This window comes from Vicugna pacos, chromosome X (genome assembly GCF_048564905.1).
Source record: "Vicugna pacos chromosome X, VicPac4, whole genome shotgun sequence".
NCBI classification, from domain to species: domain Eukaryota; kingdom Metazoa; phylum Chordata; class Mammalia; order Artiodactyla; family Camelidae; genus Vicugna; species Vicugna pacos.
In genome coordinates, this window is record NC_133023.1 from 112,972,108 (window position 1) to 112,997,644 (window position 25,537).

The window sequence follows — 25,537 nt, forward strand, 5'->3', positions numbered from 1 at the left end:
ACACCTGTTCCTGGTGTGGCCTGGGACAAGTTCACTAGCAGCAGGCCCTGTCCTGAGGGGGAATACACCTCTTGCCCTGTACTGCCTGAACCCAGGGAGGCAGAGAGGAGGCAAAGGCAGATGGAGCCTCCCGGAGTCAGTAGTGGCTGGCTGGGTAGGTGGGGCAAAGGTGTTGGGAAGCAGGAGCCACGGGGGCCAGGCAGTCGGAGGGGGCTGGCCTGGAGATCCAGCAGCCTGTGTTCTGGGCCCACACTTCCATCCACCCTGTCGGGCCCTTTGCCAGAAAGCTAGAGACACTCCCAAGAGAATGGAAGCAGAATTTTATTCCTCTTGGCTAGGGAAGAGAACTAGCGGGTGGTTGTGCACAGGACCCCCACCCCTCACCCCTCCCAGAACCAAAGAAGATAGGCAGGGCCACCAGAGGGCTCCCTCTGCTCGCCTCTCTCCTTTGCTGGAGTGGAGGCAGGTGAGTGCAGCACAGGGCAGGGTCGGCTGCAGTGACAGGGTGGCCAGGGCTCCAGGGCTGAGGTGGGGTTGCTGCTCGGGTGGCAGAGGGTGGGCGCAGGGGCACTTCTCATCCTGGGAGCTGCTGGCTGGCACAGAGCTCAGGGCACCAGGACACGGTAGGGGCTGCCTGGGATGTGCTCATCACCCCATTTGACCACCAGCGTGTACTCCCCCTTGTCCTTGAGCAGGTAGGAGACACTGTAGAGCCTGCTGCCCACATGCTTCACCAGGATCTCCTCACAGGGCGTCCGTGGCCCATGTACCCCCACCAGCAGCATGTTGTTGCCTAGGGGTAGGGGAAGGCGCCTCAGTTCCAGGCTCCAAGTCCCCTCCCTTCAGCTGTGACTGCACTGATCTCTCCTCCTGTTCTGGAGTCTCCCCTTCCCACCTCACCCATTTTCAGGTGACAGCCCTTTCTGCCGAGCTGCCAGCACCCCCACCCCAAACCAATAGGGGAAACTCCAGCTCCTCGAAGGCACTTTCCTGAAGGGTAGAGGAGATGGCAGGGAAGCCCAGGTGGGAAGTTGCTCTAGAAGTGACAGCCATGCCCCAAAAGGCATTTGTCCCACCCCCACTTCACCCCTTCCCATGTTCCCAGGCACTGGCCAAGGGCTGGGGCCTGGGTGCCCACCTGCTTTGCTGCAGTCCACCGTGAAGCTGCTCTTCTGGCCCATGTAGGCCTTGCTTAGCCCCAGACCCTTGGCCAACACCTTGCTGGCATCGGAGGGGCCTGGGCCTGGGGCCCCATGCTGGGGGACACCGGCAGTCTTGGACAGGGAGTCTACAAACACTGATGATGTCTCATGGAGGCTGTGGTTGCTGACGAGACGGGGACCTGTAGGGCAGAGCAGGTGGGTCAGAGGTGGCCAGAGTGCCAGGCATTGAGTTGGGTGGGTGGCAGCAGTCTGGTGCATGGCTCACCTGTGACTCTGGCCTTGAAGGGGCTGCCCCCAATGTGGTAGGGGCCACCATACTTGATGGAGATGAGGTAGCTGCCAGGTGCCATGGGCGTGTAGGTGACGCGGTAGCCCTCAGGGCACTCCTGGCAATCCATCTTCACCTTGGAGGGCCCGTCGATGGTGACTGATAGGGCACCTGCTCCTGCATTGCTTGTGTTCACAATAAACTCAGCTGGGCTCCCTGGGGGCACAGGAGGTTAGGCAGAGCTGGTCCAGCCTGTTCCCCACCCCCACCCCCGGCCCAGCGTAGCCTGGTCACCTCCACACGCCTCCTGTTGTCACTGAGAGCTGGGAGGAGGGGCCCTAACAGCCACGTTCACACACCAGAAGCTGCACCCACTGACCTACCTGTGATGCCGCCTTCCAGGCCAGCTCCATAGGCGGACACCAGGCCTGGGTCCCCTCCATGCCCGGGCTCCCCAACTCGAATCTTGAAGGGGCTTCCAGGGATGTGGGTGCCGTTGAACTTGACATCAATCAGGTAGATGCCATTTTCCCGTGGGATAAAGCGCACGGCATACTTATCTGAGGAACAGAGGAGCATGCTGTGGGCCCGGGGTCCCTCCTCCAACCGAGCACGTGGCATCTGAGGAGCTTCCCTTGTCCACCAGAGTGAGTCCAGTAGCTTTAGGTGGCCCACTCAGCTTTTTCTGGGGACCATGCTAGACACCCACACTCCACAGCACAGGCTTCCTGAAGCCTCAAGGGTGAAGCTGAGCCAGATTCCCAAGGGCTTAGGTAACGAGGGGAAAGGGCTGCCTGGCTGAAGAAGCCAGGCACCTGTGCCCTGTCCGGGCTGCTTCCAGAGTCTGTGTCTGCCTTTTGTACTCTCAGCCTGCTTCCAGCCAGCGGGACGGGCCCAGGGGCGGCCCACTGCTCCCAGCGGGGCCAGGGCAGATGGCTGGGTGGCCGGGCAGGGACAGGGCCTCACCTTGGTCAATCTCTGTGACATAGCACTCCTCCAGGGCTCCTGAGGGGCTGTGCACCTTGGCATCGATCGCCCCCTTGGCCCCATTCAGGCTGACTGCAAAAGAGGCTGGCTGGTTGACCTTTAGCCCTGACTCCTGGAAGCACAGCAGATGTGGTTAGGGGGCTGAGGCTGGAGCAAGGGAAGACAGGGCCCCAGAAGCAGAAGGCCCACAGGGTTGCACTTACCCATCTGGCGTCCAACTTGGTTTAAAGAGGGAGAGCCACCTATTCTCAAGGGGCAGCAAGCTACAGGCACACACACCCCCACTCCCAAACCCACGCTCCACATTCACACACAGGGGCAGCAGGAAGCAGGGTGGCCCCGCCCTGCGGGCAGCATGCAGCCCTAGCAGGCTGTCCCTCTTTAAACCTCAGCCCTGGTGCTCAAGGGGCACAGGCTTCTGTTCAAAGCCTTTAGACCTGAGACACGAGAAAAACTCCACGTGGCGGTCAGGGGTACTTCCTGCCGACCCCAAGCGTGGGCTGCACCCGGCCAGAGCAGAAGCCCGGCGCCCCGAGCTGGGCTGGGCGGGTCACTTGACACAGGGCCAAGGCCTGCTCTGTGCGGTGGCTCTGGTCTGGCCGGGCCCAGGAGCCCCAGACGGGCGGTTTCTCTCGGTGTCTCACCTGAAGACTAGAAACAGTAAGACGGCGGGCGTCACCAGACGGAGAAGCCACAGGCACCACAAAGGGGCTGTCTGGGATGTGCTCCTCGTTGAACTTGACTGAGACCTCGTAGTCACCTGGGCAGGGAGAGAGAACAGAGGGCATGCTGGGAGGCCCCCACTTGTCAGCATTCAAACCTGCTGTCTCTCCCAAACAGCCTAAGTGGCCCTGGGACCTCACAGTAAAGGGTGGGAGCTGGGCAGGGATGTCTGCATAGACCCAGACCAATACCCACACCCAGGAACTGCCTCCCCAGGCCCAGCCAGGGCTTCAGTACCTGGCTCCTGGACCACATAGGCCACACCACAGGAGCCATCCTTGCGGTCCTCAAAGGAGATCTCGGCCTTGCTGGGGCCCTCAACAGCAATGGCCAGGCCCCCAGCGCCTGCTTCCCTGGTCCAAATGCTGAATTCAGCTGTGGGAAAGTAGTGTGTCCTCATGGAGGGCTGCTGTCCTGGCCTCAGCCCTCTCTGAGCATGGCTGAGACCAGCATGGCTGCTGGCTACTTCCTCCCCACCCCCCGACCCTCCCCCAGAAGACCAAGAGCCCCTCAGGAAGTAGGCCTACCTGGCACTCCAGCTTCAGCCCTCTCCAGGCCAGGGCCCCCGGCACGGACCTTGTGGGCTCCTCCTTCTCCCAGGGGTCCCACGGTGAACTGGAAAGGGCTCCCAGGCACGTGCTGGCCCTTGTACTTGACGCTGACTGTGTGCATGCCCATCTCAGCAGGCACAAAGCGGATGCAGTAGGTATGGTTCTCGCCTTCCACAATCTCAGCTTCATGGCTCTTGCCTGATGGGCTGGTCACCTGGGCTGTCATGTCCTGGATGCTAATTTCTGTAGGTGAGGGGTAGCCTGGTGAGCAGGAGACCCAGGCCCCAGCCCTCTGCTTGGGGCCACCTAGGGCTGGCACCCAGGACTCCCCAGGACCCCTTCCTGGCCCTGCTATAGCTCCTACCAGGGATCTTCAAGCTGAGGTCACAATGACTGCCAACATTAGCCACCGAAGGAGCCCGTCGCCTGCGTGTGATGCTCTCTTTCACCCGGCCCTCGCCTGTCACCTTCACGGAGAAGGGGCTGCCTGTAGGAAGAAAACACAGCCCACATCCCACACAGGTTACATTCTGCAGGCAAAGCCCAGAGTATGGCAAGGAGGGTCGCCCAGCCATGGGGGAGGGTGCGTGGGCACTGCCCTCACCAGGCACGTGCTGGTCGGCAAACTTGATGTTGATAATGTAGTTTCCAGGCTCTGTGGGGCAGTAGGTAACCCTGCATGTGCCATCTTCCAGGTCCTCTGTGTTGATATCTACCTTGCTGGGACCCTCGATGGACAGGCTAAGTCCACCATAGCCTGCAGGAGGGATACGCCTGAGTTAGGAGGCTAAAGAGAGTGGTCCCACCCCAGATTCCAGGCCACCACCGCCCACCTGCATCACGGGTGTCGATGATAAACTCTGCAGGCTCAAAGGTGTGGCCTTCATGAAGGCCCTGGCCTGAGACCCGCACACGGCTGGCATCCCCAATCTCCGACTGGCTGATCACCACTGGAATGGGGCTGCTCGCCACATGCTGACCATTCTTCTTCACGTGCACCAGGTGCTCTCCTGTCTCCTTGGGCACGAACGAGATCCCTGGGCACAACATAGGGTGGGGCCATCAGCCAGGGAAAGGTTTGCCCACCCCCTGCCAGCCTCCTTCCTTTCCAGAAGGTGCGGCTCCCCAGCCTCTTACCCACGTGGCCATTGCGCAGCCGCTTCAGCAGACAGGGTTCCTCCCGGCCCGAGGGCGGCACCACCGTGGCTGTCAGCAGGCTGAGGTCCGTCTCCGAGATATTGATGGGGATGTCAGCGGCAGAGCCCACCTTAAGGTGGGACATGCGCATCGAGTCATCACCTGGTGGGGGACAGTCACTGTGTGTCCAGGCACAGAGGGAGACTGCGCCTACCCTGCCACCTGCCTCGTTCTGTCATTGCTCCAGGTACCACGTACCTGTGACCCTGGCAGTGAAGGGGCTTCCTGGGATGTGCTGCTCATTGTACTTGACCAGGATGCTGTAGTCACCAGGCAGCACAGGCAGGTAGGAGACGCTGCACGTCCCGTCCTGGTTGTCAGTACAGCTGATTTCTGCTTTGGATGGGCCCTCAATGGCCAGGGACAAGCCCCCTGGAGAGAGTTGTGGGTGAGGGTGGGAACTGTGACCAGAGACACTGCACCAATGAGAAGCCCCAACAGGCAAGGAGAGGCCCAGGTGGCAGGGTGGGGAATGCCCTTTGGGGAGTGTCTCCAGCATACAGTTCTCTATTAGATGATGGCATCTCACAACACACAGGCAGGTTAAGACTAGAGCCAACGCTCACCCTCTCCTGCATCCTTGGTGTTGACCGTGAAAACAGCAGGCTTGTTCACCACCCCATGGGTAAGGCCAGGCCCGTAGGCTGTGACGTGGCCACAGTTGACATAATCCACGTAGAACTGTAGGGGGCTTCCTAAGGCAGGAAGGGGGCTATGTGGAACGGGGGCCTTGGGTTGTCCCCAAGTCCTTCCCCCAGCCCCAGGCCCTTGTGAGGTGGTGACGGCTGGCTGCGTGACGCACCTGGGATGTGCATGTTATCGTAGCGGATATCCATCTCATGCAGGCCAGCCTCGCTGGGCGCGTAGCGCACGGTCACAGTGCCATCTTTGTTGTCGGTGATAGCCGGCTGCGCCACTTTGCCCGAAGGCATCCGTACCTCCCCTGCAGGGCAGTGGGGTTGGGGTCAGGGCAGCCCGTCGGCACACCCTGGCCTCCCTAGAGCTCCTTCCCGCCCTGCTCACCAGTGATCTCGCCCTTCTTGATGGTGAAGGGGATGACAAGGTCGAAGGGCCTCAGGCTGGTCACATCCAGCCCATTGACACCCACCAAGGGTCTTTCTGGAGCCTGCAGTGGACACAAAGGGCCTGGGTCGGGAGCTGTTGAAGGGAGGGGAGTCCCAAGTGGGAGGATATGGGGTCCCTCCACAAAGGCAGCAGAACAGGGCCACACGGGACACCCAGCTGGCCAGTCCCCAAGTGTCCCCTAGGGCTAGGTAAGCTAGGAAGAGGTGGGCCAGGCCATACCCAGGTCTGTTGGCCACCCTGGGCATAGGTGTATGGTGGGGCCAGTTGCTGAGGCCGCAGTGGGGTCTGTGCCATGGGCTGATCTCCGGCCAGAGCCTGCAGAGCAACGTACAAGAGCTAGAGACCCTGGTCACACATGAGCCCCAGGGCAGGGGGCAGGCCAGGCCCTGCCCAGACCCCTCACCCCTGGCCCCTCCTGACCGTCACTTGGAAGGGGCTGTTTGGCACGTGTTCGCCGCCAAAGCGCACACAGATGACGTATTTGCCAGGCTGGGGAGCCGTATAGAAGATGTCGAAGGTGCCGTCCTCATTCTCTACCACATCCACGTCCACCTCAGAGCCGTCAGGTGTGCACACGGTGCAGGTCACCTTGCCTTTGCCCGCCGCCTTGGTGTCCACGGTGATCACTGTCTCCTCTCCAATCTGGATGGTGGGGCCGATGCCAGCACCTGGTGGGGCAGGGTGGGTCCCCAAAGTGGGGGCCAGTGCATGAGCTTGGTGCTCGGCCTGCTCCTGTCCACTTGCCACCCGCCCAGGCCTCTTACTGCCACCAAGCATAGCCAGGCCTCCTGCCCCCACCCCCCCCCCAAGCTGGGATGGTGAGTAATTTCTCAGAAGGCAGGAAAGGTTCCCCTGAGCCACCTCAAGCCAGGCAGTGCTATCTTGGGGAAATCCCCTATGTGGGGAAGGCCTGACGGATGGAACTCAGGTGTCTTGAGAGGAAGGAAGGGCCTGGAGGGCCACATGCTGTCAGGGCACCAGCATTGGCCGCCACCTCCCCTGCCAACTTGGCCTCAGCTGGCGCCATGGACCACACTGACCAATGCCAGTGCTCCAGCTGGGCCCACAGCTGCCTTCGCCCCTGTGGCCTGGCCCCCAGTGCTGTGTGCAGACGCAGTGAGGCGGAGTCCTGCTGCAGCGTGGGGGAATGTGACACTCGACTCCCGCCCCACCCCGGCCTGAAGGTGAAATTGGAGTTTCCTGACAACTGAGAACTCTCGCTTGGAGGCTTGCAGAAAGGGACGGCTGGGCATGGCCCGTTGCAGGCAGGAGCTGGGAGCAGGGAAGCAGGTAGGCAGCAGGGTTAGCACCCAGGCAGCACAGCGCAGCAGGCAGTGGCAGCGGCAGCACCCAGGGGGAAGGGGACAGGACGCCCAAGCCAGAGCCACGGCTGCTAGGTTGCAAGAGCGGAGCAGCTGAGCAGCCTCCAGGGCCCCAGAGTGCCCGAGGAAAGTGGGGGACAGTGACGTTATGATCTTGGCTCAGCCGTGGAGGCTTGGGGGGCTGTGGGCTGTGAGGCCTGGCAGCGAAAGTGCTTTCTGTAGCCCAGCCTCTGCTAGGGAAGCAGCTGGGAGCACCGAAACCAACTCAGGGGCTAAGTTCAAGGACCCCCCAACCCCCAGCCAGCCTGCCGCTGAGCTCTCATCTCTGCCAAGGGCTCTCACTCTGCTGAGCTCCATGCTGGCCTTCCGCAGCTCTCCTGAGCTCTAGACCTGGCCCATTACTGCCCACCCTGCCCGGGGAGGCCTCACCTCACATGCAGCCACACCTTTTCTCCCTGCTTGGAACGTGGACCCACGGTCTAGCTAGTGGCTCAGGCTTCTGGCCTCACAGTTAGCCTGGACTCCCCACTTCCCCTGCCCAGCGCCCAGCCCATCAGCATGTCTCAGCTGCTCTATCCTCAAAGTACACCCCCCAATTTGGTTCCCCTCTCAAGTCCCCCATCACTGGCCTAGACCAAGCTACCCCTCCAACTGGTCCAAAAGTGACTTCAGCTCCCCAGCTGGGCTCTCTGCCTCCATTCTGCACACAGTGGCCAGGTAAACTGAGACCACTCTGTCAGCTAAGTCTTGACCCTGCCCATGGTCCCCAAGGCCCTGTCCCCCTGCCCTAGGCACACATGCCTGTCATCTCAAATCCGAGGCCCGCTCTAGAGTCCCTCAACCCCTGCCACAAAACCCCAGCCACCCTCTAACTTTATCCCTGGCCGCCTCGCCCAAGCTCCAGGCCTGCAGCCTTCCGAGGCTCCCGTGTAGTTACTGCCTCTCATAGGTGCCCTTGGCCTGGGCTGGCTCTCCCCTCCCATGCCTGAGCAGGAGGATCTCCATGCCTAGTTGGGGACCATCTGAATAACGTCACTGCTGAGGGAGTAGGGGGAGGGAAGGATGTGGAGAGGGTGGGTGGGCCACCGAGTGCACTTTGGGGCTCTGAGGCTGGGCCGGGCCCCGCCATGCTGGCCGCCCAAGCAGTCGACGCCGGTGCTGCCGCACTACTAGCCAGCCCCGCCCACTCATGCAGTCTGCGCCTCCCCCGGCCCGGGACGCAGAGGCCTCTGGGAGGTAGGGGTGGGGGTCTGTGGATCTGGCCAGGGCCGGGGACTCCCGTGGCTTGAGGGAGACCCCATGTGAGAGCCCTTAACACAGAAGGAGGAAGTGAAAAGAAAGGGTTTGCTGCCCACCCCTGGGACTTCCCGGGGGTGCCCAGATCCCCAGACCCCAGAGCCCCCAGTGGGGTGCCTCTCAGGATGCACCACACCCCAAAGCTCTCAGCTGCAACCCGACTTCTCAGATGGGGAAACGGAGGCCCAGAGAAGGGGAGGGCTGGAGTGCTCATGCTCAGCTCCGGAGGCCTCCCTGGGCCCTAACCCTCCAGTTCCCCCCTCTGTCCCTGCCAAGAGCTGCAGCTGGAACTGTCCTGGGAATCAGCACGGAAGAGGAAAGGAAGCTGCCCTCTGGGCAGGAGGGGCATTGGGAGTGGCCCCAGCAAGCAGCTTACCTAGCCCGTGACCTCCGATTGACACTGAGGTGAGAGGGCAGAGAGCAAGGAGAAAGGTCAGGTGAGTCACTCAAGGGGGCGGCCCCCACTCCCACACGCCGCCCCAAGCAGCGAGCCCTTGCACACAGGCACACCCAAGCCCCGTGCTGAGTGCCGTGGCCGCTGGCGGGCAGGCTCACCTGTGACGGTGCACTTGCTGGCATCCCCAGTGGGCACAGCCCGGACGCGGTATGGGGAGAAGGGGATCTCATCGCCACCATACTTGATGAGGATGGTGTAGCGGCCCGTCACGTCTGGCACGTAGGCCACCGTGTACGTGCCGTCATGGTTGTCTTGGATGTGCGTCTTCTTGGGCTTGCCCTCGGGGTCCTGTGTGGCAGAGCCCAGGGGAGGCAGTTGGCCCAAGCTCAGTCAGGCCCGGGATTACCTCAGGCCCTCTCAAAGCATCAAGGGTCAAGCACTGCTACTGCAAGGACACCTGCGAGCCACTCAACCACCTTGGCCCAAAACGGCTGCCTGCATCCTACACTGTCCCTTACTCCCCCATGGGCAGGGCCCAGAAGAAAAGCCCTCAAATGCCCAGTGCTCCCCCATGTGACAACAGGCAAGGCCAGAAAACTTGGCACCCATTCTCCTTTATCCCCATGAGCACCTCTCAGCTCCCACCTTCCACCCCAGGGTCTGCCAAGCATTAGGAGGAACTCCCCCAGAAGGTCTCACCAGCCTAGCCTCATACCTGGCCCGAGAGAATGTTCCAGGTGGGCAAGTTGAGGCACTAGAAGGGCTTCAGTACCATAACGAGCTCAGTTAGAAGTGAGCAAGTGCGTGCGTGGGGAAGCCCCTGTCTGTCATTACCATCCCAGAGGCAGGGGACCTGCCCCTGCACAAAGCTCCCAAGGGAGATCAGAGAGAGCCGGACTGGGCCATCTGCCCCAGGCTGCATGCCCCACACCACCCACCACTCCAGCCTGGGCCCTTCCCCTTCCTCGCCTTCCATGTGGCCGGAGCTGCAAAACAGCAAGGCCAGGTGGCCACCCATGTGGTCAGCTCACCGTGATCTGGACAGCCAGCAGACCCTCCCCTGCATCCTTCGCATCAATGGTGAACTCCACAGGCAGGCTGGCAGGCACACCAGTGGTGTTGAGCCCAGGGCCACTGGCCTTTACCTTGCTGGCATCATGCGTAGGCAGCACCTTGACCTTGAAGGGGCTGTTGGGCCGGGATGTTAAAAGTGGTCAGAAAGAATTTTGGCACCCAGCCGGGGGCCCCTCCCCACAGGCAGTGGGCCCTGACTCTTACCTTCGGGGAACCTCTTCTTCCCCATACAGCACAGAGATGCTGTAGGGCCCCTCACGGCTGGGCACATAGTTGACGGTCTGGGTACCATCAGCATTGTCCACGACATCCACTGGCTCCACCAGGCCTGGCCCCAGTCCCAGAGACAGAGCCTCAGCTAGTCCTGGGCCTCCAGGCCCACGACACTAGAAGCTGAACCTTGGCTGTGTACCCAGCCTCCAACCCAGGTCTAGACCTCAGTTTCCCTCACTGGCCCGTCCCCAGGAATGGCCCTGAGCCCGAGTGCCACCTCAGACCCCTGCTCTCCCTCCCTCCTGCCACATCTGCTCAGTGGCCACGTCCTGTCTGTTCTACCTCCTTTCAGTCCCCTGACCCTAGGCACTGGCGGCAGTGTCCCCTGAGGATTCTCCATCAACTGCCAGCACACTAGCCCCACCCTCTGTGTGCCGAGCCTCCGGTCTCCTTCCCTGGCCCCTCAAAGACGACCATGCCCTCCTGACCTGACTCCTGCTCCCAGGCATGTGAACACTCACCTTTAGGCCCCTGCACTTTGACCTGCAGTGGGGCCACACCGGCCTTGCTCGTGTCCACCTGGAAGGACTGAGGGAGGTTGGCGCGGACCATGCCTGGGCTCAGGCCAGGCCCAGAGCACTTGACCTTGGATGCATCTGTCACATCATGCACAGGGACCTTGAAAGGACTGCCTGGGTAGGGGGACGGGAAGGATGGCAGCCATATGAGACACAGTGGATGGTGGGCAGGTGGTCCCAGCCCAGCCCCAGCTGGCCCACCTCCTCACCTGGCACCTGGTGGCCACCATAGGTGACATTAAGGCTGTAGGTGCCGGCCTCGTAGGGGATGTACTCGACTGAGCAGCTGCCATCCTTATTGTCCATGCAGGACATCTTGGCCTCGGAGGGGCCCTCTACAGCCAGACCCAGGCCCCCCGTGCCAGCTCCCCTAGGCCAAACAGATCGCTGTTACTCCCCGGGGTTCCAAGGCCCACGGCAGCCTCTGCCCCTTGGGCTCTCACTCACCTGGTCTCCACGGTGAACTTGTTGGGCTTGTTGGTGGTGCCACTCTGGATGCCTGGCCCATGGACACGCACTCGGGATGGGTCGCAGCCCTCAGTCACAGGCACCTGGAAGGGACTGCTGGGCACAGGGCTGCCGTCATAGGTCACATCCACAGAGTGGAGTCCTGGAGGAGGGCGGGCTGGGTCAGGAGGAGCCTGGGCCGCCCTACCCCTGCCCCTCAGCCCTCAGGTGCTCCAGCACGCACCCTCCTCATAAGGCGTGTACTCCACTTTGTAGGTGCCATCACCACAGTCCTGCACATAGGTCTCGGTCAGGTGGCCTGAGGGGTTGGCCACACGAGCCTTAACGTGCGGCCCTCCAGTCTGCGTCAGAGCCCGGGCATCCACGCTGAACTCAGTGGTGGCTTCTCGGAAGACGCCTGCAGAGAGGCATGGAGAGGAAGTGCGGGGCTCCAGGGGCCCGGGCTCCCCTGGGCTCCCTGCCCCATGCCACGGCCCCTCACCTTGGCCCTCGATTCCAGGCCCGTAGCACTGGACACCCGAGGTGTCCACCGCAGGCTCCACCTGCAGCTTGCTGGGGAAGTTGGGCACGGGCTGGCCACCGTACTTGATGGTGACGGTGTAGGCCCCGGGGCAAAGGGGGATGTAGGTGATGGTGTGTGTGCCGTCGCCATGGTCCTGGATGTGCACCTCAGCCGGCAGCCCGGCCTCGGAGCGGATCTCAATGGTCAGCTCTGCGCTGCCTGCACTTGAACAGTCCACATGAAACTGGCCTGCCTCACCGGCGGTGGCCCGCTCCAGCCCAGGGCCCGAGCACTTGACCTTGGAAGCGTCAAAGCAGGGAACCACATGGGCCTTGAACGGGGAGCCAGGGATGTGAGTGTCAGCGAAGAGGATGTTGATGTTGTAGTCCCCAGGCTCAGTAGGCACATAGGACACAGAGCATGTGCCATCCCCGTTGTCCAGGCACTCAAGCTGGGCCTCGCAGGGGCCCTCCACCGTCAGGCCCAGGCCGCCCATGCCGGCACCCTTGGTGTCGATGGTGAAGCGGGCAGGGGAGCCTGCACTGCCCCCCTGTAGCCCCGGCCCAAAGGCTTTCACCTGAGGGAGGAGGGGCAAGTCAGGAGAACCTCCCTGACCCTTGACCCTAAGACCCCCAGCCTGACCTTCCATCTACCTCCTCTTGTCCCAGCTTCCCTCCCCAACCAGGCAGGGGCACAGGCAGGCCAGAGCAGGGCCATTGCTCAAAAGGACAAAAGCGAGAAAGGGTGAGGGTAAGTCTAGAGAAGATGAGGTGGCCCCCCAAAACCCAATTACCTTGCTAGGTTTGGTGGGGGGCACAGCTTCCAGAGGAAAGGGGCTGCCGGGCACAGGGACACCGTCGTAGGTCACCTCTACCTCATAGGGCCCCTCCTCACGGGGCACAAAACGCACCACACTGTTGTCAGCCCCCAGGCCTGGCTCCACCTTGCAGGGTACTGCTGCCCCAGAGGGGCCCACGATCTTGGAGGCCACTTTGCCTTGGCCACCAGCACCCTTCGTCTTAACTGTGAACTCCTGGTCTTTGCCAACATCCACCTCTGTTGAGATGATGAAAAGAGGGAGAGAACCGTGCCGCCCTACCCAGGCAGCCCCAGGGCATGTTCTCAGTGACTGTGACCAGGAACACAACTACTTACTCTCTCCCAGGCCGGACACCTTGATCTTGCTCAGGTCCAGGCTTGGAGACACCGCCACTGAGAAGGGGCTCTTGGGGATAGGGTCCCCTCCATAAGTGAGATTGATGCCCACTGGGCCCTGGGAGGGGTACAGAAGGCAGAGTCATGGGTCATGATTTTGGTCTCCCTGGCCCATGGCTTCTGAAATTGGGCATGGGGAGGGGACATCAGAGAAACACTGGCTTTGCTCTCCCACTGCCCCCCAGACTCCCATGCCCACTCCCTCCCAGGTAGGAAACAAGAGTGTGTGGGAAGGCCCCTAGAGCTGCCCACCAAGCCCACCAAGCGAGGAGGCCCAAAGGCTCAGCAGGTGTGGTGGAAGGTGCAGCGACAAGGGGCCGGGTGGCTACCTGCTGCACGGGAGTGTACTTGACAGTGTAGGTATTGTCATGATGGTCAATGATGTCCACATCACGCACCGCGTCCCCCTTGGCCAGCCCGGAGAACTGGACATCCAGCTTGCCTTTGCCAGCAGCTTTGGCATTGACCGTGAAGTGGGTAGGTTTGCCAAGCTCAACACCTGAGGAGACACAGTGAGAGACCCTGTAGGGGTACCTTGGGTCTTGCCCCGCGACCTCCCCACACGGTACTCGTCCTCACCAGTGCGACTGAGACCAGGGCCCTCGGCCTTCACCTTGCTGGCATCATGGGAGGGCTCCACCTTGACACGGATGGGGCTGGTGGGCGTGGCCTGCAGTGGGTGGGAGGGGAAAGACTGAGAGGGGGGCAGCACCCCAACACCCAGCAGAGTGAGGGACCGGGAGCAGCAGCACCCACCTGGTCAGCAAAGAGGACCATGATGGTGTAGCTGCCAGCCCCACGGGGTGTATACTTGACTGTGAAAGTGTCATTGTCATTGCGGATGATGTCAAAGTCAATATCGGCCTCGGTGGGGCCCACTACGCCAGGGGCGCACTTGATGCCAATGCTGACGTCGCCTGTAGTGGGGGAGGGGGTGGAGGCTGGGACTCACAGAGATGCCTTGCCCACTCGCCTACCCACTCTTGAGGCGGGGCCTTACCCTGGCCGGCCTCCGTGCAGTCCACAGTGAAGTAGGTGGGCTCGTGAGCCTTGAGCCCTGTCTTGGCCACTCCTGGACCGTACACCTTGACCTTGTTTGGGTGGCTGCCTGCTCCCACGTTCACCTGCAGGGCATGGGGCAAGCGCAGGGGCATGACCAGCCTGCAGGAGCCACTGGGGCTTTTTCACTCACCATCAGGAGGCAAGCAAAATGGTGCAACCACCTCAGGAAGTCATCTGGTGGTTCCTCAAACGATTACACATAAAGTGAGTACATACTGCTGCAATTCCACTCAGATGTGAAATCTGTCCACCCAGAAAAACAAGATCACTCATCCACACAAACACTTGTACTTGAACGTTCACAGCGGCACTGTTCACAACAGCCAAAAGGTGAGAAAATCCCAAATGTCCATCAACAAATGACCAGATAAGTAAAACATGGTCTCTCCGTACAACGGAGTGCTGGTCAGCCATAAAAAGGCAGAAGCACAAAAGGGGATGCTGAGTGAAAGCAGCCAGGAACAGAAGGCCACCTCCTATAGGAAAGCAGATGAGGGGTTGCTGAGGGCTGGGCGGGGGTGAGGGGTGAGGCGCTAGCGGGTGGAGGAGTTTCTCTTAGGAATGGCGAAAACGTCTTCCTCTTTGATGTGGTGATGGCTGCGCAACTCTGAACTTACTCAAAACTACCGAGGTGTACATTCAAGAGGGGTCAGCTGTAGGCTATTCAAGTTTTATCGAACAGAGCTGGATGAGAACAAAGCAGGCACCCTAGGGAAGCAGGCTCCAGGCCAGTTCGGGGCCCACAGAGGGCAGGCTCACCCGGAAGGGGCTGTTGGGGATGCTGACGCCGCCCCAAGACACCATGGCCGTGTGCTTCACAGGCTTCCGGGGCACATAAGAGCAGCTGTAAGTGCCATTGCCGTGGTCTTTGACTGATGCCTCCACAGGGCAGCCCTCATTGTCCTGGAAGGCAGGCGTAGTAGGTGGCCTCCTAGTCAGTACCCAGGCCTGGGCACCTGCCCACCCCACCCCCATGAGTGGGCACCTGACCTGCACTTGGACCCTGAGAGGAGCCTTCCCACCGTGCTTGGCATCCACCGTGAACTCCGCCGGCTTGTTGACAGCCACACCTGTCTTCTCCAATCCGGGCCCACGTGCCTTCACCTAATGGGAGGCCACCCAGATCTCAGGAGACCAAGTGCAGGCCCCCGTAGACAGAGTGGCAGGAGCACACCACCGGGGATACCAGCCCAGGCTTCCTGCCCCCAGCCCAGCCCCTACGCAGAGGTAGAAGGAGGTCAGAGACCTGGGCCAGCGGCACATGCCCTTTACCCTGTCTGGATGGAAATCCTGGGGGGCTTCGCGGATGTCTGCCATGAAGGGGCTCAGGCGGATATCTTCACTGTTGCACAGCACGTGCACAGCATACTCGCCAGCCTCCTGGGGCCAGTAGCGCACGTCACAGGAGCCATCGCCCTTGTCATCACATTCGATCTTGGCCTGTGATGGGCCCTCCACCGAGAAGCCTGACAACAGCCGCCAGCTCCATCAGTGTCCCAGAGCCTTGGAAGGGTGGCCCTCGCCACCCTCTGCCCCCCAGGCACCCACATTGCAGCCTCCAACTCACCCAGGGTGCCTACATCGTCCCCGATGGCTTCTACCACAAAGTCGGCTGACTTGCCAACGACGCCTCCCTCCAGCCCAGGGCCCCAGGCCCGCACCTTCTGATTGCCACACTCAGTGCCCACCTTCACCTCGAAGGGGCTGCGAGGAGAGAGCCACATCAGGAAGGGCTGAGGGACCCCGTCTTGGACAGCAGCCTGCCCGAAACCCACAGGGGAGAAGAGCACCACCTCTGAGCGCTCTGCCCACAGCCTCACCTGCGCCCGATGTTCTGGCCTCCCCACGTGATGGTGACGATGTACGTGCCAGGGACCACGGGATAATACTCGAAGCCATAGACGCCGTCCCCCAGGTCCTTCTGTTTCACACGCTCCTCGCCCTCTGCCAGACGAGGAAGGGCCTCAGGCCTGGCCGGCAGTGGCCTGGGGCCAGCACTGCCCACCCCAGCTGCAGGTCAACTTACTGGGACCCTTCACAGTGACCTTCAGCTCCCCACTGCCCGCGCCCTTCGTGTAGACCTTGAAGTCAGCAGTCTCCTTCACCCGCACGCCCTTGGGTTGGAGGCCCCGGCCGACAGCACGGCAGGCACCTGGGTTACAAGCTGTGAGCAGAGAGCCAGCTGAGCTGCTGGGAGCTGGAGCTAGGCAACCCTTCCCTTGCCTCCCACGTGGCTGGACCATCAGGCCACAGAGGGTGGGGAAGGATGCGCAAGAAAGAACCAGAACGGACTGTGACCCTAAGACCTGTGGCCAAGGCCAGGACATGTCAGGCCTCCTCCCACCTGCTCCATCTGCATCTGTCCCCCACCTCCAGCCCAGCCCTCCCCTCCCAGAGGAAGACAGATCCAAGTACCGTTGACCCTGCGGGCAGAGCAGAGAGCAGCAGGTTTCTAGACAACTGGAGCGAGCTCTTCCGAAGATGAAAGCGTGGAGAGAGAGAGAGAGATGGAGACGGGCAAGAGGTGGAAGAGGAGGAGGGGCCCCAGAAGGGGAATAGAGAGAGAGTACATCGCCCAGACAGTGGAAGCACAGACAACCCAGGGAGATGGGGCAGGGGCTGGATGGAGAGGGACCTGCCCCGGCTGCCTCCCTCCCAAGGGAGGCCTGGGCTGCAATGGCCCAGCATGTGACAGCCAGGACTGGCCTACCTTGGCCAACAGTGACAGTGTAGGGGCTGCGAGGGATGGGCACGCCAGCGAAGGTGACGTGCACCGTGTGGACACCCTCCATGGTGGGCTGGTAACTGCAGCGATACGTGCTGTCGCCCCGGGCCTCCAGCTGAGGCACCACAGTACCCTTCTGTCCAGCAGGGTCCTGGATCACGACCTCCACCTCACCCGTGCCAGCGCCTACCGTAAGGTACCATCTCAGCTCCCAGAGCCTCCAGGCCCCAGCGGCCCCACCCCCAGACCTTGCAGCCTCAGTACCCTCCCCTCACCTGCCGTGAAGATCTCAAAGTAGGTGGTCTTGTTGGCGATGTTGCCGCTGGGCTCCAGGCCAGGGCCCTGGGCAGTCACTTTGCTGGCATCACCCTGGGACTTGTCCACGTACACCTCGAAGGGGCTCTTGGCGATGTGCTGGCCGGCAAAGAGCACAGTGACCTGTTCGCAGGAGGGGCAGGACGTGAGGGCGGGGTGGGGCCCTACAGCAGCTGCCCTCGCCACCAGCTTCCCCTTGGCCTGAGGGCTCACCTTGTGAGTCCCCGTCACCTCGGGGACATACCAGACAGAGAAGGTACGGTTCTTGTCATTATTGGCTGTCACCTTGGCCTAAGGTGGAAAGGAGCCTGTGAGCTCTGGCTGAGAGTGGCCCCTGCCAGCGAAGGCACAGTGGCACCTGCCCCACATGCCGTCGGCCCTACCTCCTCCTGGTGTCCAGCCGGGTCCTCCACGTACACCAGCACCTCTCCCTGGCCAGCGCTTCTAGTCTCCACAGTGAACTCTGCCCGCTTCTTCACCATGTTGCCTGTGGGCTCGATGCCTGCCGGGGGAGGGCGCGAAAGGCCCGCGCAGGCTGTGAGCGCCGCCCCCTCCCCAGCGCAGCCCCAGCAGGCACGCTCTGTGCACGCGAGTCAGTTCAGCTTAAACCCCAGCGCACAGAGCCTTAGGTCCCAGCTGCGCTCCTGCCGTGGGACAGGCCTGGGCCCGTTTTCTGGAACGTGCCCCAGTGTTTGCCTGGGCCCTCACTCCTGTATGATGCCCTGGGCTGGGTTTCATCTCCACCGCAGTAAGGCGGACGGGTCCTTCCTCCCTCAACCCACTCCTGCCTGACTCTCGGGGGCATTTAATAACCTTGCTGCCACGTGACTCAAGACTCATCTTTAGAGAGGACACTGACCCGCAGGGAGGAGGGCGTCGCCCAGGAGCACCCACTGCTGCCTGGCTCCCTCACCTGGCCCGTAGGCTCGGGCTTTCTTCGGGTTCAGTTTGGGCCGCAGGGGAGCCCCTGGTTTCAGCTTGGCCTTGGGGAACTGGGATAGGTAGGTCATGACGGAGTGCTCATCCACATTGGGGTCCACGATCTCCTCAGGAGTGATCACCTGCCATGGGCAGAAGACAGGGGCCATTTAGCCTCTAGTCTCAGGTTCCTGGGGCGTGCCACTGACCCCCACCGGGATCTCGGCCCCTGGATGGCCCCAAGTGGTCAAGCAGGGGTGTACCTGAGGGATGCCCAGCCAGTCATCGGCCTGCTGCATGGCTTCCCGTGCATTGTTCACAGGCTTGCTGGCGTCCCAGGAGTCCCAGTCAGGACACAGGCCTGAGGCACGAGGAAGGTGGTGAGTCGGGGGCCCACAGAACTTCCTGGTGGGCCATCCGGTCTGCCCCAGCACGCCCACGCCCCTCACCTGGGGCACAGCTGTCCACCAGGGCGCCCAGGGCCCTGCCGCTCTGCCAGTCCCGGCTGAAGTTTGTGATGGGCAGCTGTGGCAGCTTGTTCTGGATCCATCCCAGAAGCCTCTGCTTGGGTGTCTGTTTCTTGGCCTCCTCATCCTCCTCTTCGTCCCACATGGGCATGGAGATGGAGTAGTGTAGGATCAGGGTCCAGATAAGGCCCAAGATCAGCTTCAGGTTCCCGTCCACGATGGCCTTGCTGTCTGTGAGGGAAAGGAGTGGCAGCGCTGGGCAGGCAGGGGCCTCCGTGGGCGTCCCTGTGCACATGTGTACATGCACACACAGGGTGGCAGGCCACTCCCAGGCACTGCTGTGTGGAGCACAGCGGGCCCCAGGGAGGAGAGAGAGGCCCTCGCAGGGTGGGGTGGGGCCCTCTCTGCCCAGGGCCCCTGCAAGGGCGTGAAGCAGGTTCGAAGGGAAAACACCCATGGGCAAATGGTGATGATACAGTACAGTGAGGGGGTGATGCCAGAAGCCGAGGCTGTGGGGCCCTAGAGGAAGGACATGTGACAGAGCTTGGCTGCAGACAGGGCCAGGGGAGGTCTCTGGAGGAGTCCCCTTCCCCAAAGATGGTGGCTCTGGAGAGTGAGTCCGATGAGCACGCCACAGCTGCCCACACACGAGCCCACCACCCATCTCCAGGGGTCTCCAGAGAATGGGCAGGAGGAACAGCCAGGCCCCAGCAGGCCTCAATGCCAGAGCCCCTGACCTGGCACTGAGGAAGGGGAAGGCAGGCTGGTGGGGCGGTTGGGAAATACAACTGCTGCCCCAGGGTGAGTGGGTGGACGGCATGGGGCAGGGAAAGCAGAGGTGTTAAGCAAGGACCCTTTGGGTGGAGGGTGCGAGACCCACCCCCCACCACTTCCTCAGTGCTCCCCCTCCCCCCAGAGCCCAGCTGGGAGTTGGGCAGCAGGCCTGGTGCAAGGGAGGGGCTGGGAGCCCCAAGGAACCAGTGGTTGGACTGCAGGGCCCTGACTCACTGGGGCCCAGCAGGGATAGCCTGCCAGCCAGGATGATGGGCAGGACACATTCCAGGGGCCCCTCACCCAGCCCGAGGAGGAGGAGGAGGAGGATGAGGAGGTGGGGGGAGCAAAGCCAGCGAGCCTGTGTTGGGCGCCCAGGGCTCAGCTCGGGAGCCTGGGTGGCAGAAGTCATGGGTGGGGTCCCCAAGTCCCGCTGCCTCAGCGGAGCGTGCTCGGCTGCTGCCTGTTCTCGCCACCTAACGGGCCACTGGGCTGAGAGCTGGTGGCCACCAAGCTCACCACAGGGGAAGTGGTTAGGGCGGGCACCCTGTACCCCATCACTATAGCAACCTCTCTGTGCTCTAAGCCCCACCCAAGGCCCTTCTGGGTCTCAGCCTCCTCCTGAGATTGGGGGCTGGGGGTGGTGCTCCAAGAATGGGAGAGGGCAACTCATCTTTGAAATTCCTGCTGGCATGCTCCATCCTCTACCCCCAATAATCAGGAGAAAATACTTGTCGAGTGGGTCAACTTGGGAATGGGAAGAAGGGGATGAGTGCCTCGGAAAGGTCCATCAATGCGGCAGCCTCTGAATCCAGCAGGCAGCACTTTGAGGACCAGCGCCATGCTACTCAAAGCATGTTCCTGGACTGGGGTTGCTCCTGGTCGCACACCACTACCTAACGCTGTCCCCCGATGGCAAGCAAGGGAGGGTGGAGAGAGGACTTCAGGCTAGGGGTGACTGGAAGGTTCAGAGAAGACCAAGAGCACAGGACCCGCTGGGGCCTCCCACCAGGCTCTCACCCCCAGGATCCTGAGTCTTGTACAGGAGACCTCAGGAGGCCTGAGGCCCACTGTGACCCATGAGAGGACACACAAGGCCAAGCTCATCAGCCCTGGTAGGTTGGGCTGGGCCCTCCCCCTAGTCCAAAGGAGGCTGGCCGAGGCCCTCCCTGTCCACCTCACAAAAGAGAGAGGGAAGGACGGGGCCCCGGGTTGAGAGAATGACGGGCTGGATGGCCCCGCCCCATCCCACCCCCTTTCCCCAGCCCCCGGCCAGCCTGACCCCTCCCTCCCCTAATCACTGCTGCTTTCCAACATTTTTTTGCCTTATATGGCAAAGCTCTGGGAACTAGGCCTGCTCCAGCCAGCTCACAAGAGGAGAAGAAGGGAAGGGGGAGGACGAGACCCCCCCCAGACAACTGGGGTGTGGCCCGCCTCCCCACATCCGGTTGCCCCCCCCCAAGGCTCAGAGATGACTCAGCTTGGCTAGACTGAGGCTGGGACTGGGGGGTGGGCCTCCTTGGCCTCAACGACGTGCATTCCAAAGAAAGTGGTGGGGCCCTTGAGACCTGCCCTGAGTGGTTGGGGGAACCTGAGTCTCCGTCCCTCACCTTCCCAGGCTCAGCATGGACCATGGGCCAAAGGGACATCTGGAAGGCCTCTGAAAACAAACACCTCTTGCCCCTTCCCTCCCTGTTGCATAGCCCCCTCCCCAAGTCACCAGTTCTGGTGTCGGTCCCTGAGCAGTTCCCATCTTAAGAAGTGCCTGGGATGCAGTAGGTCTGGTCAGTTCCAGCCTCACTAGCCCAGTGACACGGACATCGGGCCGGCAGTGAGCCCAGCACATGCTGGAGTACCTTCCAACCAACTCCTGCATTCTAGATGCAGGAAGGCAAGTCCTACATGGAAGAGTTTGGCCAGAAATCAACAGTAACTTGGTGTCTAAGTAGGCTACAAGCCAGCTCCCTTCACTAGCCAGCGCACAGACCCACCTTGTCTTTCAATAGCTATGGTCCTCTCTGGCCCCCTAGTTCTGAGGGGGAGATCTAAATTAAGGCCCCCTATCTTTAGCGGGGGTGGGGAGCCTAGATAATGGAACCCACAAGCTCCATCCCCTGTTTAGGAACCACAGGGGTGCCTGAAGGCCAGACTGCCCTCTCCAAACTGCTTTAGGGGGTGGAGAGCCCTGGCCTCCGCCTCGTTAGAGATGGGGCATTGGGCACAGGGCCAGAGCTTGGCCAGTGCCCGCCCCACTAGGCCCTCTCCCACCGCGGCCGCAGCGGCGGGGGCGCGGCCTGTGGAGGATGTGAGCTCAGCCTGGGCGTGGGCCAGCCGGGACAGGCGGGCGGGGCGCCTAGCGGTCCGCACGCACCGCTGGCCAGCGAGCCTTTGTTCTCCAGGCCCACATGCATCTGGGCGGCCCCTGGAGCCTCTGGGTCAGCGCCGCATTTTAAGAGGGTGTCTGCCAGGGGTCAGCCCCCGGGAGATGGGAAGACGCACGGAGTCCCCCTCCCTCACCCTCCCCGCGCCACGGGGAGGCCCGCGCCCTCACCGATTGACACGAGCTTGATGCTCTCGCGGTCTAGGAACTCGAGCGCCACCGACACGTTCTCGAGCTGCATCTGGCGGAAGGTGGGCCTCTGGTTGTGCTTGCGGTGCATCTTCTTCTGGCTGAGCACCTCCAGCAGCGCGATGAGCCGCAGCCCGTCGCTCAAATCGGTCTGCAGGTTGGCGATGCGCTTGCTCACGCACTTCAGGTGCTCGTTGCACCAACGCGTGAATGTGTTCTGCTGGATCTTCTTCCACGGCGCATCCTCCGCCAGGTCCTTCTCGGTGGCCGGCATCTCAGCGTCTCGCGTGTCGGTACCGCTGCCCGGAGCCGCGCCCGCAGCGCTCTGGCCCGCCCGGGAGTGGGAGCTACTCATTTTGAGGCGCGAGGAGCCGAGGGGCGGTGCTGCAGCCTAGGCGAGGGGACGGCCCTTTAATTAAAGTCGCAGGCACCTCAGCGAGCCCGGGACGATGCAGACAGCAGAGGTTGCGCTACGGAAAGAGCGAGCCCTTTAAATGCGGGCAGGGGGCGGGACTAGGAGGCGGAACTGCCATGAGGCGGGGCTGCGGGTGGGGCTTCGGGGCCGCACCCGCCCCGCCCCACCCCGCCCGTTGGAATGCCCCCCTGAGTCCCTCCGCCCTGGTGGTTTTGACCCGACCCCCAGGCTCCAGGAAGGGTCGTTGGGCCCCAAGTAGGCAAGATTGCGCCCAAGCCCTGCGGTCTCGCGCCTGCGCTGCAGGAAACGCTGCAACGAGGAAAGGCTGAGCTGTGTCTGGCGCTGGACCACCTGGCCTCCAGCGGGCACACCATACAAGGGACTTTCCTTCCCCACGGCTCCTGCGGGGGATGGGGTGGCTCGCCCTCTGTGAGTGACGTAGGCTCCGCTCAGTCCCCCCGCAGCCCTCGCGGTCCCCCTTCCCCCGAGATCCAGCGCTTGGGGGTCCCTGGCCGCGCCCAAGCCGGTCGCTCGGCAGCAGCATGAAGGGGCCCGATCTTAAGGGCAAGCCCTTGGAGAGCGCGGGTCCGGGCGAGGCGCGGCTGCCAGCGCTGTGCGCGCGTGCGCCACGCCAGCGGAGCCCGTGGCGCCCGGACCCCAGGCCGCCCCCCAGACCCCTTGCCCCAGCTGGCCTGCCCGCTCTGCACTGCCCTGGGCTGCGCACCTGCGCCCGCCGGTCCCCACCGCCTGCCTCCCTCCCAACCCGCTCCACCCAGGAGGAAATGGGGCACTGGGCCAGGAGGCCACAGGCGATCCAGGAGCAAGCAGCCCTGAAAGGGGCAGGACGTGCCAATGGGCAGTGGCAGAGGCCGCAGGGTGATGCATGCAGAGACAGCGAGTGTCCGTCTGACCCACCAGCAGTCCACCTGGGGCAGTAGGGGTTTCCTCTCCTGTCTGAATGGGCCCTGAACCCAGTGTGACCCAGGAGGTGGCCGGGCAGGGGTGGGGGGGTGTCTTCCAGACCCAGAGGGACCTGCGCAGTGGTTCCCTGAGGAACTGCTTGATGGGCTCTGTGCACCTGGGTCTGGGTGGGCTTCACTGTCACGTGGTGCAGAGGGGGCCCCTGGGACACAGGGGCCAGGGGACTGAAGGGGGTAAACCACCATGACGGCTGCCAAGGCCTGCTGAGGAGTGTGGCCTGTGTCTGAGGAGCATGTCTCTGCCCCTCCTGCTTGATTCTTAGATTGAGCTGCAGACTAGTATTAACTAAATTATCTGCTAAAGAGCGGTGGGAGAGGAGGCCCTGGGTCAGCTGGCATGTCATGCCCAAATATGGTTGACGCCGCACAACCTGCGGTGTCTACATCACCCACAGTGGGGCTGTAGTCCCAGCCAGAGTCTCCCCTGCCCTCCTGCATGCTCACTTAGGGGCTGCCTGTCACCCCACTGGTTTTTCCTCACCAATGGTGGTGGTAGGGGTTCCAAATGACATTTTTCAGTCTGAGGCTCACCTGTACACTCTCCTCTCCTGACCACTTTCAGACACACCTGCACAAAATTCCACACCACGGTGTCTGGGATCTGGAGTGTAGGTGGGAGGGAAACCTTTAGAGGGGGGACTTCTCCCTACCAGGCCCCATTCAAGAGGAGATGAGACTTGTCCTGCTTCCTCTGTCCCACTGGAAAGCAAGTTCCCAAGGAGAGAGTTCCACTGAGAACTGATTTTCACTTTTATAAGTGCCATCCAATTGGGTCATCTGTGTTCACTCCTTAATCTTCAGAGAGCAGGGACACTGAGTCAGAGTAAGTGACCAGTAGCCAACTGCAGCAGAAAAGGGGACCGAATCTGCATCCTGGCTTCCAGCCCTAGGTTTTCCCTATTTGGGGGTGATAAAGGATGGGGGTGTAGAAGGTTCTTGTTCCTAGGGGACGTCGTATCACCACCAGATGGCGCCCCATCCCAAAGCCCCCAGATCCAGCAGTCCCTGGAAGCCAAAATCCAGCTCTTTCATATTTTCCCTTATTTGGAGTAGATTCTTGGATGTTAGATACACTCCGCCTCCCACCCCACCCCCAGTCCTCAGACCCCAGGCCAGGCCCTCCCACAGGGGCGATTCAGCTGGTGAAGAAAGTCGAAGAATGGCAGGATGGGCCACTAAGGCAAGTCCAGATGGCAGGTGAGGGCACTTAAGTCCTGAGTTCCCATCTTGACTTGCACCCTGGAGCACACACTGGTGGCTCTCCCATCGGATTTCACCTACTTCTCCTGGACCCAGGTGGCATGGGAATCTGGGGATGTTGCTGCTTGCATCCTGGCTGGCAGTGAACATCCAGCTCTGAGCCAACCTGGGACAGGACCCAGCCTGGGAATCTGGCCTCTTGGAGGAGCCCCTGCTTCCTGTGTGGGCCACACCCCTGCCTGACCTCCCACAGAGCACAGCAGCCTGGCAGCCAACTCCCTGTGCCCAAAGCAGTTGGTACCTAGAGGACTGGTGCCAGCGAGGAGCCCACTGTCGCCCTCCCAGGAAGCATACTGGCTGTGAATTGTCCTTCCACGTGGCCACTCGCCCTCAGCCCACACAATGTCCTGCTCTCTGGGCCCCTCCTTCCCAGATAGCCATGCAGTGGCCAGCTCACCGGCGCGCAGGAGAGCCTGTGTCCTGCCAAACGCTCAGACTCCCCCTCTGTCAGGGACCCCCATGACTTAGGGCTCCCACACTCCCAGGCACACACAGATTTTCAGGTAAACCAGGTAAGTCGGCCCCAAGGGAAGGCACCCCAGCTGCACCTGGCCCCGGCCTAGGTGCGCGCCCGCGCCTGAGTTCTCAGGATTCGCCGCCGGACTTCGCCACCCCCGCCCTCGGTCTGCGAGCAGCTCCGTGACCGTCCCGCTCGGAGCCGGCCGCGGAGGCCTCACCTGCTGTCCTGCGGACGGCTGGCGACCACGGGGTGGCGCCTGGCTTGCCTGTGAGCCCGCACCGGGCGCCTCGGGGCTCCACTGGCGTCCGCTGCGCGCCGCGCGCCTCCACGCGAATGGGCCGCCGCCGCCCGCCTTCTTGTTGGCCGCACCCCCGCCCCGCGCCCGGCCCGGCCCGGCCCGGCCCGGCGAGAAAGCCTTAATTGGTAAAATCGCCCAGGAGCCGGGGGCGGGGGCGGGGGGGGCGGGGGCGCGCCGTGAGCTACAGCGCCCCGGCCGCCTGGCGACGCCCCCCGCCCTATGAGCTCACCGACTGGCGAGGGGGGTGCTCTCCTCAA

At 62.2% G+C, this 25,537-nt stretch overlaps 1 protein-coding gene across 3 annotated transcripts; it reads right to left on the reverse strand.

Moving 5' to 3' along the window:
- Positions 1-303: 303 nt before the first annotated feature.
- On the reverse strand, positions 304-25,356 carry FLNA (filamin A). 3 transcript variants are annotated; one of them, XM_031671443.2, is made up of 48 exons: positions 25,200-25,356; positions 21,850-22,337; positions 18,510-18,758; positions 18,324-18,421; positions 18,056-18,203; positions 17,526-17,644; positions 17,356-17,433; positions 17,103-17,265; positions 16,813-17,013; positions 16,129-16,266; positions 15,923-16,046; positions 15,670-15,806; positions 15,375-15,568; positions 15,093-15,206; positions 14,862-15,005; positions 14,041-14,164; positions 13,797-13,957; positions 13,620-13,710; positions 13,370-13,539; positions 12,981-13,098; positions 12,619-12,881; positions 11,805-12,402; positions 11,547-11,720; positions 11,303-11,465; positions 11,065-11,225; positions 10,799-10,969; positions 10,269-10,392; positions 10,022-10,178; positions 9,149-9,338; positions 8,970-8,993; positions 6,396-6,643; positions 6,195-6,290; positions 5,913-6,015; positions 5,692-5,832; positions 5,456-5,584; positions 5,088-5,261; positions 4,830-4,991; positions 4,526-4,729; positions 4,297-4,449; positions 4,057-4,179; positions 3,669-3,935; positions 3,379-3,516; positions 3,063-3,178; positions 2,398-2,530; positions 1,815-1,991; positions 1,429-1,647; positions 1,139-1,342; positions 304-793 (listed from the first exon to the last, which is right to left on the reverse strand). In XM_031671443.2, the coding sequence occupies exons 2-48, from the start codon at positions 22,220-22,222 to the stop codon at positions 606-608; spliced, it is 7,944 nt and encodes a 2,647-aa protein (XP_031527303.1). In that variant the 5' UTR covers positions 22,223-22,337; positions 25,200-25,356; the 3' UTR covers positions 304-605. The 3 variants fall into 3 exon arrangements, with proteins under 3 accessions (XP_031527303.1, XP_031527304.1, XP_031527305.1); XM_031671444.2 differs by having other exon boundaries at positions 21,850-22,258; positions 25,200-25,345; XM_031671445.2 differs by lacking the exon at positions 8,970-8,993.
- Positions 25,357-25,537: the final 181 nt, after the last annotated feature.

Excerpts from the sequence above, each read along its gene's own strand:
- FLNA (XM_031671443.2), bottom strand. The coding sequence starts at position 22,222 with ATGAGTAGCTCCCACTCCCGGGCGGGCCAGAGCGCTGCGGGCGCGGCT. Across the intron at positions 17,434-17,525 it reads CGGCTGGACACCAGGAGGAG|GCCAAGGTGACAGCCAATAA; the intron begins GTAGGGCCGACG and ends TTTCCACCTTAG. Across the intron at positions 15,569-15,669 it reads GGACGATGTAGGCACCCTGG|GCTTCTCGGTGGAGGGCCCA; the intron begins GTGAGTTGGAGG and ends GGCTGTTGTCAG.